Here is a 14,215-nt window from a genome sequence, read left to right on the forward strand (position 1 = left end):
TGCAAGTCTCGTATTGTTGAATTCGCGATGATCAAGTGCAAGTTTTCTTCTTTCGCATCCGGGCACTTCTCATCGTCTATATACTTCGTGGCCGGAATTCATTCCGGCCACGGCGGTGGATAATGGACGCAGGGACCTGGCTGACGGCTACCGGTGGGCATATCGGGGGTTTCGCGTCTGATAGATGGTTATAATTCCGGCCATGATGTCTTCCGGGGCTGCCCACCGGCGGGTATATCATATACATACACAGGGCTCGAGTGAAGAGCTTGCGCACGAGTTGAGAGCAAGGCCAGCCATGCCGAAGTACCAACTCTGCGCAATACGCTCTGACTCGAAGGGCGATTGATGTTCTCTCTCTGCATCTTGCGATGCTGTCCGCATCTGGACCTGCCCTGTGCACCCCAAGACGCCTGCGGAAGACTGACCTCGACTGGCCGATACCGTGTGTGGGATGGTGTGTGGTTTAGCCCGCCCAGACAGGAGCAAAGGCGCAGAACACGGAGTTTCAGTCTTCAGTCTCCGCCCAGCCCCCCACCGTGCCTAGCACAACGTCTCGATTGCGATACGAAGTCGAATCCAGTCTAGTTAGTCGGCAGCGGTTGCAAACAAGACCATCGTGTGTGGAAGGGACTGGGGCGGCGATTGGCTCGTCTGGGCACCTGGCCTCCATATTCGTGGGCAGCCAATGAGAAGACGCTGGGCTATCCAAAACGAGGCATACAACCCCCAGAACCACTCGTCCTCAGTGCTAGAGGGCTGATAAGCTGCGCGGCCGAGACGGAATTGCCCGAATTACCGTGCCCACTGGCATCCCCACCCAGGGGTGGAAGCGGGGGCCGGGGAGCCTACTTAGGTGGGCACGGAGCCTGGCCACCACAACCTCGTTGCAGCCCTCGTTGCAGCCCTCGCCCTCCTGTCCGCCCCCAGAGTCCGTCCGCTGTCAAGAAAGTCCGTGTTTTAGCTGAGTTGATGGCGGACAGCCTCGACGGGCAAGTCCAGTCGTCCCGGCGATCCTGCGAGAACTGCCGGTAAGCTTTACCCCACGTATGCAGGGTCCAGTCGGGCGACCGCCCATCTCTAACGGCCTGCACAGGCGCAAGAAAACAAAGTGCACGGGCGAGAGACCCGTCTGTTCGTTCTGCCAACGCCTGCAACAGAAGTGCTACTACCTGCCGCGGGATCGCAAGAGAAGTCAAGACACGGACTTTGGGGTCCATCAGAAGTGAGGTCTAACTTACCTTCCCTGGCCCAGCCGCCGTCTAACACGACTGCAGAAAATGGGCCCTCAAGAGACGGACTCCGACTCCCAGTGTTGCCACTGGGAGATCTCCTGGGTAATAACTGCCCTCGCCGGCATACGAAGCCGAGGTGACTTTCGTAGCCAGACACTGACACCTTGGCAGAAGGCGAGGGGAAATCAATAGTCCAGCAAAGGCCGTAGGATCAGCCTGGGTCGACACAGAAAATGACCTGCTCTCGAACATGTTAGATCTTGCCGTGACTGTGCACGACGAACGTATGAATTTCCAGCCCATCTCATTGTTTTGCCCCCGGGTTCTGCGAGATACGCTTGCAAAGGCACCACATTTCCTGCAGTGGACGTTTCTGTCACTCTCGATCATGTACCTCGGAAGCGACACCCCTGACTTGTCCACCAGGGAGGCGGTCAAAAGACACTCAGCGTCGGCTCGCGTGGTCGTCACCCAGCTTGCGGCAGAGGGGACCCCGAAGCTCGAAATCTCACAGTGCCTATGTCTTATAGCGCTGGCGCATATTCTAGGTGTGCATCGTTTCCCAGCCACCCAGAAAGACGTACTGACAGTTTTGGTGTCCAGCCGGAGAAGGAGGGCTGGCTTGGATGACTCTGGGACTTGCCAGTAGACTCGAAGTCCTGAGGATCAGCCAACAAGAGCAAGGAGAGCCCGGTGTGGACAGTGAGGCTAGCTCGCGGTGTTACTGGAGCATTCGCTCACTGGAGAACGTATTCGCACCACAGTCGATTCCTCGGCTCCAGGACCTATATACCCCTGCTTACCCTACAGACATGCAAGCGCCTGAGCCGGTCATCGTCAAGACAAGGCAACAGGCCGCTTACGATCTTGCGTTTATGGACGACGAGTGTATACAGGGCAGCGGCATCTATGCCCACAGCATAAGAGTCATGGCATCCTGGCGCGATGTCAGCAAGTATTTGCATAGCATTCGACACGGCAATATTGACAAGCCTTGGCTACCAACATCAAAGTTCGCCGAGCTGACCCAACAGCTCTATGAGCTGGAAAACAATCTCGACTACAAGCACTGTTTCAGGAACGCCAGGCTGAATGATCGGTCTTTGGATGCGCTGCACAAGGATCGGGAGTATTGGCGGTGCTGGATGCTGTACCAGCTTCGATTCCATGCGTGTTCGGCTCTGTTGAACCATCCGTTTGTGCATCTTGTAGCCTTGAGGAGTGCGAATCGCTCGTCGGCTCCACGAAGCTTCCTGCAGATCACTGTCGACCAGGCGCTGTACCACTCAAGTTGGGTGATACGACTGATCAATATGTGTCTCGAAGTCGGATTTTCCATTTATGACCCATTCACCAGTGACATCGTTGTTGCTGTAGCGACTGTCCCATGGATCATGCAGTACGCTCGCGACAGCAAGGTCGCAGCTCGCTCGAAAGAGAATCTCAGCCAATGCCGAAATTTTCTCAGCACTTTATCACAATTATGGCCTCGTGTTGTTCAAAAGGTAGGGCCCAGAGGTTCCACGTCAAAAGATTCACCGCGCTAAGTCACGCAAATAGTTGGCCACACTCGACCAGCTGCAATCCTTGACAGACTGCGCGGCCGCTCAAAACACCATCAGCTTCGAGCCTGCTCAACTCTGGCAGCTCCTTGATCCCAGCATCACGGAATTGTCTGCACAAAGGAATGCCAGCTCACTGAGTGCCTCTGATCGAAGCACCACAATGCGGGTCCATACCACCTTTATCCATCCTTTGGTCGAAAAAGAAGGCGCCGATGAAGTTCCCAAAGTAGCTTCTGAAACTCCTTTCCCTTTAGGTCTGCCGGGCGATACGAGTCAACAATTCTTGTTTGATGACTTCTTTATGCAACCACTGAATTTAGACCAAGTATGGATTGATCTTTAATATAAATTATTGTCACGGACTGGTTAGTGTAGGTGGCTGCTGTGGTGGGGTACAAGGAGTGGTCCACCCCAGCTGTAAATAGCAAACGCCACAGCTGTGGAGGGAGCTCTTCTTCCTTCCATTGCTCAGCTTGAGAATTCTTCCAATACTACAGGATTTGCAGCCAAGTCTCGATTCACCTGTGGTCCCGTAACACGGCACATAATAATGGCGAGGGGGTACAGAAGCGGTTCAGAACGGCAGAAGCCTAAAGCGGCTCGGACAGGTCTGCTCGTGGTGGTTTCAATGCAGAGAGTATTTATGTGCGGATACAGAAAGGCCTAAATGAGCGCTGCAAAGATCTGCTCAAGGTAGTTGAAGGTCTTGAAGAAGCCTCTGTTTTGCGCCACAAGGTCGACTTTCTACCTTGAACTGTCAGGGATTTCTTTCGGCACAATGATGTGATATCGGACGTCATGAGGCAACGGCAGAAGACCAGAATTGACACGAATATGTCTCTTGGTCGAGTCATGCCCGCCCTTTGAAAACTGTTCATGCTCAATCAGGGCCGAGCTCGAATGTAAATCATGTGATAGGCATGACAGATGGGTTGGTGCTAACCAACAATATCTTCCAGCTGGCAGGCAGTCTGCTAGATCATCATTTGATGACATGTTGAGCTCGGGCTGGTGAGACGTGGTATAGAATTGTGGCTGAGAAATGGTGGCTGTGCTTTTTCGCGTTTCACTTATTTAATTTCCTTCCTTTCCGTAGAATTTAATACACCATCGCACTTTTTGCCTTCATTTTATAACTGTTCGGTTTGGCGACCGTCGATTTACACGTCTATTTTGACCACACGAACAATGTACGTTCAATTCGTCGGCACTGACGAGGAGAACTGCGTTGGCTGAGGTTGTGTTACTTGGGGAATATGGCCCAGGAGCACCACACCAGTTCAATGTTTGCACTTCTGGACGAGCTCGACCGCATCAACACTGTGTACCTGTAACCGCATGGAGGGGGCTCACTGGTTTAACATCCGTGACCCACCGAAGGGCCGCTTCCCAGGAATACCAGCAAAAGTCTTTCCTGGCCACGGCTATTCAAGCTAGACAGACTTTCTATGTGGCATCAAAGCTGGACAAAGATCATCGCCGCCTGCAGAAAAGAGGCCGACCTCTTTTCTATTATGCCTTGGGCCAACTTTCGTCATTCCTCTGAAATTAGTAGACCTGGGGCAGGGCCCAAATCTAGCCAGTGTGGAGCTGCTCCTGAATAAGGGTGCCGATACAAACCAACATATTTGCATAGATGGGCTCTTCCAACGAGTCTATGAGGAAAAGGCCAAGAATTCTGACCAATGGCCGACATCTGAGCCTATTTATCGAGTTATGAGACACATGCTACTGTCTGGTGCAAACCCGTCACCAGCCTTTCTCAACGCGAAAGACTCGGTCGTAACTTCGCAGGATCTAGTGCTCATATGTCGCTTGGAAAATCGGCAGACCTCGGGATTGCTCCGAGTCAACCAGCAAAAGCAGCGCGAGCGCCACAATAGCCGACGGTGGCTATCATGGCCATGGTAAACGAAAACTGACGAGAATTGGGATTGTTCTACGGCTCATTCCTCTAGCTCGACGAGAATTAAACTGAGCCCCTTTTGTCATGACCTTTATGGTACACAATGAAGCAGAACCTTGTCATTCCCGGGGGTCACTGCCTATGGTAGGCTCACCCGTCCATTTCATTTGCAGCTCTTGAGGATCAACTCAAGTCAATTTTTATGCCTCTACGCGGGCTTCACTATGAAGACTTATCTGTAAACGTTGAAGATCAAGTGAATGCTCTTAGTGCAGGCAAGAGTAGGTTTGTAGTTACGGACCTGGCGCTCGTTGCAGGCTCACATCAAGAAACGAAGCTCGCAATCCGCACCTTGAAGCAATCAGAAGGCAGCTCAGAACCCTGCTGGGCCTTTCAGCACCGATTACTACTCGGGAGGAATACATGTCCCCGATATTTGCTGACGAATGTGGCCAATCGGTTCAAGTCAGGCAAAATACGCACGTCGATCAGCAATCCCGCAACATCCAAGAATATTCGATAAGTTCCCTCAAAGCGTTCCAATGTATAGGAATGGTCTCATGATGAATAAATATAATTCACATTTGTATGTCCCAGAGAGTGATTAGCAGGACGGCTACTCTCGTCGTTCTTGAAATCTCTTCACCAATGCACCGCTACCAAGGTCGAAGCCCTTATTCGGGCCTTCACGTGCACGTGGCTTTTTTATTACAATGGATCTGGCAAAGTTTACCAGCAGGTCCTTCTTTTGGCTTCTTCTTTTTGGGCATATCAAGTCTCACAAAAGAAGAACCTTAATTTTGCAGTAATAAGGAGAGACTAAGATTGAGATATCTGAGATGTTCTGGAGATAAGGCCAGTTCTAAAAACTTGATAGATTGCGCACCGTTCAATCCCGCATAGTCCAAAATTAAATGATAGTGTAAAGCCGCAAACCAGTAGGCGGCAACTGCCACCAGACTTCCCACATTACAAAAGCAAGTGTAAGGAGAAATTCCAAGAAGAGGGCAAGGAGATGTGTCGTAAAGGAGTGACTTTCAAATGAGCGTAGTTCCCACCAAGAACCCATGAATCCATGTAACTATTCACTGCGCGACATGTCGCAACAATGCCCCAGCTAGAACATGTGTTAATGCGGGCGTTGTCGAAATAAAAAAAGTGCTAGTGATCTGTAAAGAAATCTCAAGTGTGTTGTAGAAGAACCCGACGTGTTACGCCAAGCGCCCCACGATAGAAAGTCTTAAAGCATAAAGATTGTTGTCTTAACCTCGACTTCGTAGTAAGGTCAGTTTTGAATTATTTCCGCGTTTTCCCGCTCGCAGAACTGTTTGCTGACTCACTCCGCCTATGAAGGGACTTTGCCAATGATTAGTCATCTTAAAATAGTCGCTTACTTAGACACCTTTTTTCGGTTTTTGTCGTAAGGTATATCTTGTACCCTTGCTACGGGCGCCTTCCACAGTTGAAGGTTCAGCGGAGAGTTCATCACCAGACCCATCGTCGGGCGGGTATGGACTAATCCGGGTCACCTGACGGCTATGCCTGTGTGAGACACTACTGTATTCACTGGGCTGCCCCAGAGCATCATCAGACGAGCTCGTGGATTGCTGGTCCTCCAAATTTAGATCTTTGGGAGATTGTATTCGCGCATTTTTGGGTAACTTGGAAACTTTCCTCCCTGTTGTATTATGAATGTATGTTCCACCTTCCTCCTGACGCCAAGAGTCGAGGTCCGGATATGAGTAGTCGATAAAATTTTCGTTGATGGCCATCAAAGTCAAGCAATATAAAGTCAACTTCAATGTGAGCGATTTGTCCTTCGCGTTCTGGTCCTCTTTCTGCTTCTCTTTCCGTTTCTGGTGCTCCTTCTGCTTCTCTTGCTCTTTCTGGTTTTGTCTCTTTGTTGGGTTCTCCACACTTCTCCATGGGACGAAGACATACTCAGGATCCTCATATTCCCTTTCTGAGTGGTCGTTATCTGTGTAGGTTGAATGGTCTTCCTCCCTCTCAATATCGTAGCCAGTGGATCGCGTGTGGGAGCCTTTGGCCGCTCGAGGAAGTCTTTTTTTCACTCCTACTCCTGTACCTTGGCGAGTGAGCCTCAGGGCTACGAGACCTCCGTCAGTGATGATGAATCCGTATCGAGAATTCCACAGAGCCATGTAGTCAACAACCTGTATGATGCCCAATTTCCATTGTGCTTTGTCCGAATTCTTCATTTCAGGGGACCACTTCGCATGTAGTTTGGTGTCTCCAGGGAGAATATTGATATATTCAGGGTGTTGCTCGTGGTTCGTTAGATTTCCGGCGAAGTTTTCGGTTGCAGATATGGTCGACCAATCTGGTGTTTTGTTCTTCTCCATCTTACAGCGAGATCCTACGCCGACGTGGGGCTTTAGGTGATGTTGCTGTAGAGCAAAATTCACGATGGGAACTACGAAACTCTGCAGCGCTTCGGCCAAAGTATCTTCATTCACAATTTTCTTCTCTATCTCCAGCGCCGTACGTGTTGGGTGTGACTCTGGATAATCCTTTAGGAGATCGCCTTCAAACAGTTTTGTCAATGTATTGTAGTCGAATCCATCCCAATTGCGCCAATCATCCACATCAATTGAAGTACGTGCTTTTGTGATAGCCCCTTTATGAACCGCGCGCGCATCGAGTTTGATGTCAGGGAAAGTAAGTCTGCTGAGAATGGATTCGCCTCCACGCGACGTGCTCATTTTTAGCGCTGTACGAAGAATAACTTAGATAGTAATGTCAATAGAAGCTTAGATGATGAAAGAGACTTAACAGCCATACATGGTGAGGTTTCTGATATTCCAGCTTCGGGCTATGCTATCTCGAGCTACTTTATACATTATTTTTCTTGCTCCTCCCGTTGTTGTGTACCTCTTGGCTGAGTCGGAACTCCAAGCAGTCATAGTAGAGAAATGCGGTTCTTTTCTTTGTACAAATGGCAGCAGTGGGTACATATCTTGGCCTACAGTGGATTTGGACTAACCAATGTATGCTCGTGAAGACCAACAACGACGTTTTTGACCGACCGGCCAATAGCGCATTCCGCGAAGAGTGGGAATGTCAGTGCGCGTGCGTCGTGACCAACTGAACTCTAAATGACGGGGAAGCAAGGAACAAAGAATACCTCTTTACGTTCGACGCACCACAACAACAGTTGTTCAATTACCAACATGCTAAGGCCATGATCTCTGAGCTTACAACATGCGGCATCATTTTTTTGGTGAGCTTTTCTAACATTGAATGCATGCGTATATCACGCGATAGCGAGCCCAACTTAGATGAGACCATGAAAGGACTGACCATGTGGCTGCAAGCTAACAAACATAAACCATAGACCAACAGGCTTGTTGGACACTAGAGTGCTTCATAGCGAAACTTGCCCTTGTAGTGATAATCCCCCCTGCTTGGTAAGGGTGGGTACCAACTCGTTGGGTCATGTGATCGGGCCGTAGTGACTTAAATTTCATTTGGGTTTGCCCGGTTTAGGAGCACTCTCCTTCCCCCATCATCCATACCATCCTCCCTGACGTCTATTTCGCTTGTCATTTACTCATTACCCCGAACAGAATGTCTCCAGTAAGCCAAACTTGGCTAAATGCCATGAAGAAACCATTCCGCAGCGATGAACCCATGAACGGCCCTCCAAGTTGTACCATAGCAGATTTTATGAGACCACACCTTCGAAAGTGCACGTTTGCTGAAACCATCCGCTGGGAGAAGACTCTAGGCTACGGCCTTGATGGCTACGTATGGAAAGTTTGGTTTGGCGACAAAGGCCCATTTGCTCTTAAGATGGTAGAGTGCCGATAACGCATGATCGATGATTACATGTTTGAAGACTGATTCTCAGCCCTTTTAGTTCTGGGACACTGACCCGCCTGAGTACAATTGCTTCTACTATGCCCTCCAAAGGGAATGCCAAAATGCTGCCATTTTTCAGATGATAGAGTGCGCAATGGAGAAACACGAGGGTCCGGGCCCTATTTGGGTCTTTGACGACCCTGAGACTCAGATCGATGCAAAAGCGAATCTGAGAGGCTTTTCTGACGAAATGCGGTTGGACGAGCGACCGGCGAACTGCGACACTGTCGAAATCAAGTCAATGCCACGCATTAGAAAGTGCTATGGCTGGCTGACCCTCAGCCAGGAACTTCTTCAGACACTGCCCAGGCGTTGCAAAGTAACTCCCTACGAGGTTGACGACGTCGAGAGATACATGTCATCGGACATGGACTATGCGGCCATTGTTTACGAATACGTCGAGCCTGGTAAGAACGAGGTCAATGTTGTGGAAGAAGTGGACCGATTCTTCTGGCTTACGGGCTTTGGACATACTATCTCACCGAAGGGCGCGAATTGGGAAAGCGGAGTGTTGATAGATGGTGCAGATATAGTTTATGCTGGTGGTTACGGGTGGAAGGCTGGCCTGTACGGTGCGAGAAAGGCAAAGGATATATTGCGTGAATAGCAGTAACCTTTCGCAATTTACTTCATATATCAACTCATCGCTTCATATGGAAGGGTCTTTGTGACTGCCTAGATAGAAATGAGCACCTCTGCATAATCAATGATCAGAGAAACTGGCACGGGCCAAGCTGGGCTCTTGGCAAAGCCATGCATCGGACCGCACGGGATGCCAAAGACCGAATTTAGAAGTCCATCCCGTATCCGGGTAAGGATTAGTTAATTATACTTTACTAGGGTCACCATTTTGCCTCCCAAACGCAACTCATAAACGTGGTATGCAAAAGTTAAAAGCAGTGTGTAATTTTAACGAGTCGCATCCCGGTGCTTCTTCACAATTATAAAGTACCGAAGTCGCCCCATCTGTGTGCAACCTCATTCCCATTGCGCTGGGCTAGGTACGACTTGGTTTAATGCTAAGCGCTGTCTGCAACTTCTTGTAACGTCTTTGCATCATGTCGCTGCAAACACCTTCGTTATTCTCCTTCCCGGGGGCAGCCTACACCGCCTCCCACAATACGCTGGCCTCGATCCTTGCACCTTCGGCGCCAAGCTCTGGCTGTGGGTCAGCGTTACCCTCGGAGCTCATTCCAGGCGCACCGTCAGTCAACATAAGCATTCTCTCTCCGTTATCAAGCCCGAACGAGACGCTGCAGCACCGACAATACCGAATCCACCTGCCCGCAAGCTACTCCAATGACAAACCCGCGCCGTTACTATTGACCTTCAATGGCTAATACCAGCCTACGCGGTCCATTGAGAACTACACTCTCTTCTCCACACCCGAGTTCAACCCGAACGGCATTGCTGTGTATCCCGAGGGAATAGATAACCAGTTCCTCGGCGACGTACTATCTCCCAATTCTAGCTACATCAACGATATCCAGTTCGTCTCCGACGTCCTGGACGACCTGCAGTCCAAGTTGTGCATCGACACCAACAGAATCTATGGCAGCGGGTTCAGCAACGGGGGCAGTCTCACGGCGCTGTTATCTTGCAACGGTACCGTGGGTGGGAGGTTCGCTGCACTGGCTGCGGTCGGCGGTGCGTACTACCCGGACGACGAGATGACGGAGCCGTTGTTCGGCGCGGGCTGCGGAGGCGGGCGCGAAAACGTCACGATCCCGTACCTGGAGATCCACGGTGAAGAGGACAAGGTCGTGGCCTACGATGGCAACAATGGAGATAGCCCGGCCATGTACCCGATACCCGTCTACCTGGAGAAACTCGGCTCGCTCAATGGCTGTAACACCTCTGCTCCAGACCATGCTGGCCTTACGGGATTGTCTACCAATTCGACGCAGATACTCAACGGAGGCAATATCACGAAGTATTCGTGGACGTGCAATGGCCTCGAGGATGTGATGGTTCACTACAAGGTCAAGGGCCTGGGACATGGGTGGCCAAGTACCGTATACTATGGTGGCATCCTGGATGAGTACCGATTGGGACCCACGACATGGAATGCAAGCGCAGTAATTGGTGAGTGGTTTGGCAAGTGGAGTTTGAAGAGCGCTTGGGGTACAGAGAACGCGACCTTTCAAAGCCAGGCACCTTGATTCAAGGTCAAAAGTTTGGGGTTAGCTTTTTCGTCTAGCATAGCATTGATAGGACCGGTCAACGCATTGGAGATTACGCACTGTATATAGTTCTGTTACTAGATTTAGATAGGTCAATTACATGTAAATAAGTTCAACGGCTTGAACTCTGTTGTGTAAGTTAGAGTATCCTAACTGTAAAGCCTGCGATATCATTCCACAGCCAGATAATAAAGCCCGCCCTCGCAAAAGTAATCCTAGAAATGCGAGCATTATTCAAACATCATAGACGTGATCGTTATGACCCATAATCTCCACGTCATCGTCCTCAGTGTTGTCTTCACTGTGATCTGTTTCCTCATTCATACTACTGTCTTGAGAGCTCGGCTTAGGCATCTCCTGATCGTATCTACCACTTCTCCTTCTCCGCAACATCGAGCCACCCCTCCGAAGGGCACCCCTCCCCAACAGCACGGCCCGCTTCTCCAGCCGCCTCATCCCCCGAGCGATCTGCACCGCCTCTTCCTCGCTTTCAATCTCGACCGGCGGACGGGCCCTTGCCGCCTCACCGCACAGATCCAGCTTATCCTCCAGGCGGCGGGGCAGCAACCGCGACATACTGACCGTGAAGATGGGGGCCCGGGATCTGCGGCCCTCAAGGCCCAGCTCCGGGCTACTGTGGCGGCGGCGTGGCATCGTGTGGGACAGGGTTGGCCCAAAGCCCTGGCCCTGGCGTCGGCGCCCGCGGGGTGACGGGCTCGGGTCCCGCTGGACCAGTTCGCGCAGGTCGCCCGGGATCGGGGACGTGGTCCGGCCCCGCGCGGGGACATCGCGGTCGTAGATGGTGTCCCAGAGGGAGTCCTGGTCGGTGCTGTAGTCGGTGCCTAGATCCGAGGTGGTCGAGCTGTAGCGCCGGCTCGATCTATAATGGCCACGCCTTGGTGCGAGCACGTCCGGTTGGTCAAACGAAGAAGGCTTGTGGCGTTGGGCGAGGATTTGCGGGCCGAACATCATGGTGCCGATCTTGGTCGTCCAGCGTCCGAGGGAGCCCCAGTTCCCCGTTCTGTGGAATTTCCATAAATTGTGGCCCCGGATGTAATCGGGTTCCCCGATAATGGCAAGTCCGGCCTGGCCGTGCCGGTGGCTCCAGTCTATACCCGCTCGCCAGGGCTTGTTTAGCAGCATGGTAAGTCTATATTATGACTATTTGAATGCACAAAGTGGTTGACACATTTCGGTTTTCTCGTAGAGTGTTGTAAAAGTTGCTGCCACCGTCCTCGAGACGCGCTTGTGGACCCTTGAGCTACCAGCCACTCCCAGTCAGTTCTGGTAGCAGTGCTTGACCTGGTAACATGCAGTCTCGTGATCAACTATGTTTGCGTCTCGAAGACAATTTTGAGCAGGCTGTGTGTCTTTCTACTTCCGCAAATACATGCCCGAAATTCGCGTTTCTAAAAGCACCGAGATGTAACAACCCGTTTTCCCCATAGGGTGCAACATGAAAAATCTCAGAACTTTCTGTTATAAACCCTGGAACAGTTGCGTACCATGGTGACACAACATCATCTACTCTGCATCTCTTTCTCCGGGATGCGCTAGACTTCCGCCTCCTAGGCCTGGAATCCCGGTGGCGCAGATGTAAGGCGCCGCCGCGCAATGAGTTCGACATATACCGATCTCCTGGGGCGGCAGAACGCGTCAAATCGTGTGCTGGACGTCGCGGGGCTAGGCCGGGCACGGCAGCTGGCTTCGCAGCGTTGGTTGGGTTCCCTGGTGCTCCCGGGATAACACTTCGCGTCAGGTCATCCGTAAGGCGCGGAGGACCTCCGGGCTTTTGGCTGCTGCTCGCGGCGGGTTTGCCCTCTTGTGGATCCCTCCTCGTACCATTGATTGTTCCAGGTACGGCACTTCGAGTTAGATCATTCACCAACGTCGTACGAATGTCCGGGACCATGTTTGCACGTGGCGTGTCGGCCTGGGTCTGGGCTGAAGCCAGGGTCGTATCGTCGATGGAAAGCTGCATCACTGATGCTGCTTGCTTGGTGGGCTGGTGGGCAGGTAGCACCGCAAGCAGGGCGGAAGCGTCTGGTGCAAGCTTTGCATTGGCATTGCTGACTTTCACGGCTGCTTGCGTTGGTGCTGTGTTCGGTTGCGCCTCAGCCCCTGGCTGTTGAATTGCCGATAGTCCTCGACTGCTAGGCTGGGTTCCCGGTAGTAGCACTACCCCGCTTGTTGACGTGGGAATAGGCTGTTGAGAAGTTGTGGGTGGAGGATCTTGGGCTTGAGATGCAACCGTGTCATGTTGTCTGGTCGAATCATGTGGAACTGGATTCGTCCGGGACGAACGACTTGGGGACTTATAGTCGTGATGTTGGCCAGAAGATGTACTGGGAGGCTTTGTCGATGATCGCGTAGGTAGTTGCTTATGTGCCTCACGGCTGGTTGGTTTCGTTAAGGGATGGTTGCTAACAGACGTGGATATGACGTCGGGCATGATGTTATGTTTTGAGCGACTTCCACTTCTGCTTGGATTTGCTAGGTGCTTTGGAGCGCTAGAATATGGCAGAGGTTTTTGTCGATTTGGAGAAGACATGGATTCTGGAGCCAACGGAGCCGGGCTGACACTAACAGTTTCCGTCTTTCCAGGAAGGTCGTCGTCTCGGGGCTTCCTGTATCCTTGTTTGGCAGGTCTTGCCGGCATTCGTCCTCTACGTCTGTGTCTATAGTCGATCCTTCCTCTTCCACGTCTCAGATTTTCTGCAGAAGAGGCTTCGGCTCTGACATTATGGCTTGCTGTCCAATCAATCCCAGTATTGGCGTCAGCAGGCGGTGGCGGGGGGTCAATGACCCCTTGCTTGACAAGCGCATCCGTAGCCTTCTCAGTAGTGTCGCCATGCTGATTACGATACTGCCAGACTAGTACACGATCATAGTTGCGCTTAGCTCGCGGCTTGAGGTTCTTCTGCGGGATGTTGTCGGGCAGCGGAGGTAGCAAAGGGGGCGGAGAGGGTGCGGAGCGTGGAATGTCGAAAGAGGGTGCTGGTATCGAAGCTAGTCGCCAATTGGGTGAAGTACGGTGTGATGCTGGAGTGGCATGTCGTCGAGCCGAGTGATGCCGGCGCCTACGGGTGGACCGGACCGGAGAGGTCTGTTTTGTCTGAGATGGTTGCTCGAGCGCCGAGCTAGAGAGTGATGAGCCCGTAGTACTCGAAGAGCTCTCAGATGTAGAGCTTGAGTTGGACGATGGAAAGCTATAGGCAGGGAGCGACAGGCTTTGCGTTTGTTCCCAAGTTTGAAAACGGGTATGTCTAGAACTGTAGCGCCTGCGGTTTCGAGATTTTCTTCTGCGAAAGATTCTCCTCCACCAAGGCATGGAAGATGCCTCAGTCCGAGGCCGAGCACTCTTCCTCGTGGAGTGGCGAGCAACTGTGGCTACCCTTCCACTCTTCAACTTGGCCACCTTGTAGTGCATTTAGACACGCTTGA

At 51.7% G+C, this 14,215-nt stretch overlaps 5 protein-coding genes across 5 annotated transcripts; 3 read left to right on the forward strand and 2 right to left on the reverse strand.

The window, feature by feature from the left end:
- Nucleotides 1–972: 972 nt before the first annotated feature.
- On the forward strand, nt 973–3,143 carry JN550_002754 (uncharacterized protein; the record flags this gene model as incomplete). The annotated part of the gene is made up of 6 exons (XM_049314084.1): nt 973–1,031; nt 1,097–1,225; nt 1,278–1,337; nt 1,407–1,783; nt 1,839–2,740; nt 2,796–3,143. The coding sequence occupies 6 exons, from the start codon at nt 973–975 to the stop codon at nt 3,141–3,143; spliced, it is 1,875 nt and encodes a 624-aa protein (XP_049175279.1).
- Nucleotides 3,144–6,100: 2,957 nt separating this feature from the next.
- JN550_002755 (uncharacterized protein) lies at nt 6,101–7,429 on the reverse strand (the record flags this gene model as incomplete). Its single annotated transcript, XM_049314085.1, has 1 exon — nt 6,101–7,429. The coding sequence occupies one exon, from the start codon at nt 7,427–7,429 to the stop codon at nt 6,101–6,103; it is 1,329 nt and encodes a 442-aa protein (XP_049175280.1).
- Nucleotides 7,430–8,327: 898 nt separating this feature from the next.
- On the forward strand, nt 8,328–9,195 carry JN550_002756 (uncharacterized protein; the record flags this gene model as incomplete). Its single annotated transcript, XM_049314087.1, has 2 exons — nt 8,328–8,522; nt 8,587–9,195. 2 exons carry the CDS (start codon nt 8,328–8,330, stop codon nt 9,193–9,195), a joined length of 804 nt encoding a protein of 267 aa, XP_049175281.1.
- Nucleotides 9,196–9,646: 451 nt separating this feature from the next.
- JN550_002757 (uncharacterized protein) lies at nt 9,647–10,750 on the forward strand (the record flags this gene model as incomplete). Its single annotated transcript, XM_049314088.1, has 2 exons — nt 9,647–9,796; nt 9,935–10,750. 2 exons carry the CDS (start codon nt 9,647–9,649, stop codon nt 10,748–10,750), a joined length of 966 nt encoding a protein of 321 aa, XP_049175282.1.
- A 255-nt stretch (nt 10,751–11,005) lies between these two features.
- JN550_002758 (uncharacterized protein) lies at nt 11,006–14,201 on the reverse strand (the record flags this gene model as incomplete). Its single annotated transcript, XM_049314089.1, has 2 exons — nt 11,006–11,921; nt 12,403–14,201. The coding sequence occupies 2 exons, from the start codon at nt 14,199–14,201 to the stop codon at nt 11,006–11,008; spliced, it is 2,715 nt and encodes a 904-aa protein (XP_049175283.1).
- Nucleotides 14,202–14,215: the final 14 nt, after the last annotated feature.

This window comes from Neoarthrinium moseri, assembly GCF_022829205.1.
Source record: "Neoarthrinium moseri strain CBS 164.80 chromosome Unknown scaffold6_Wmoseri_CBS_16480, whole genome shotgun sequence".
Taxonomy (NCBI): domain Eukaryota; kingdom Fungi; phylum Ascomycota; class Sordariomycetes; order Amphisphaeriales; family Apiosporaceae; genus Neoarthrinium; species Neoarthrinium moseri.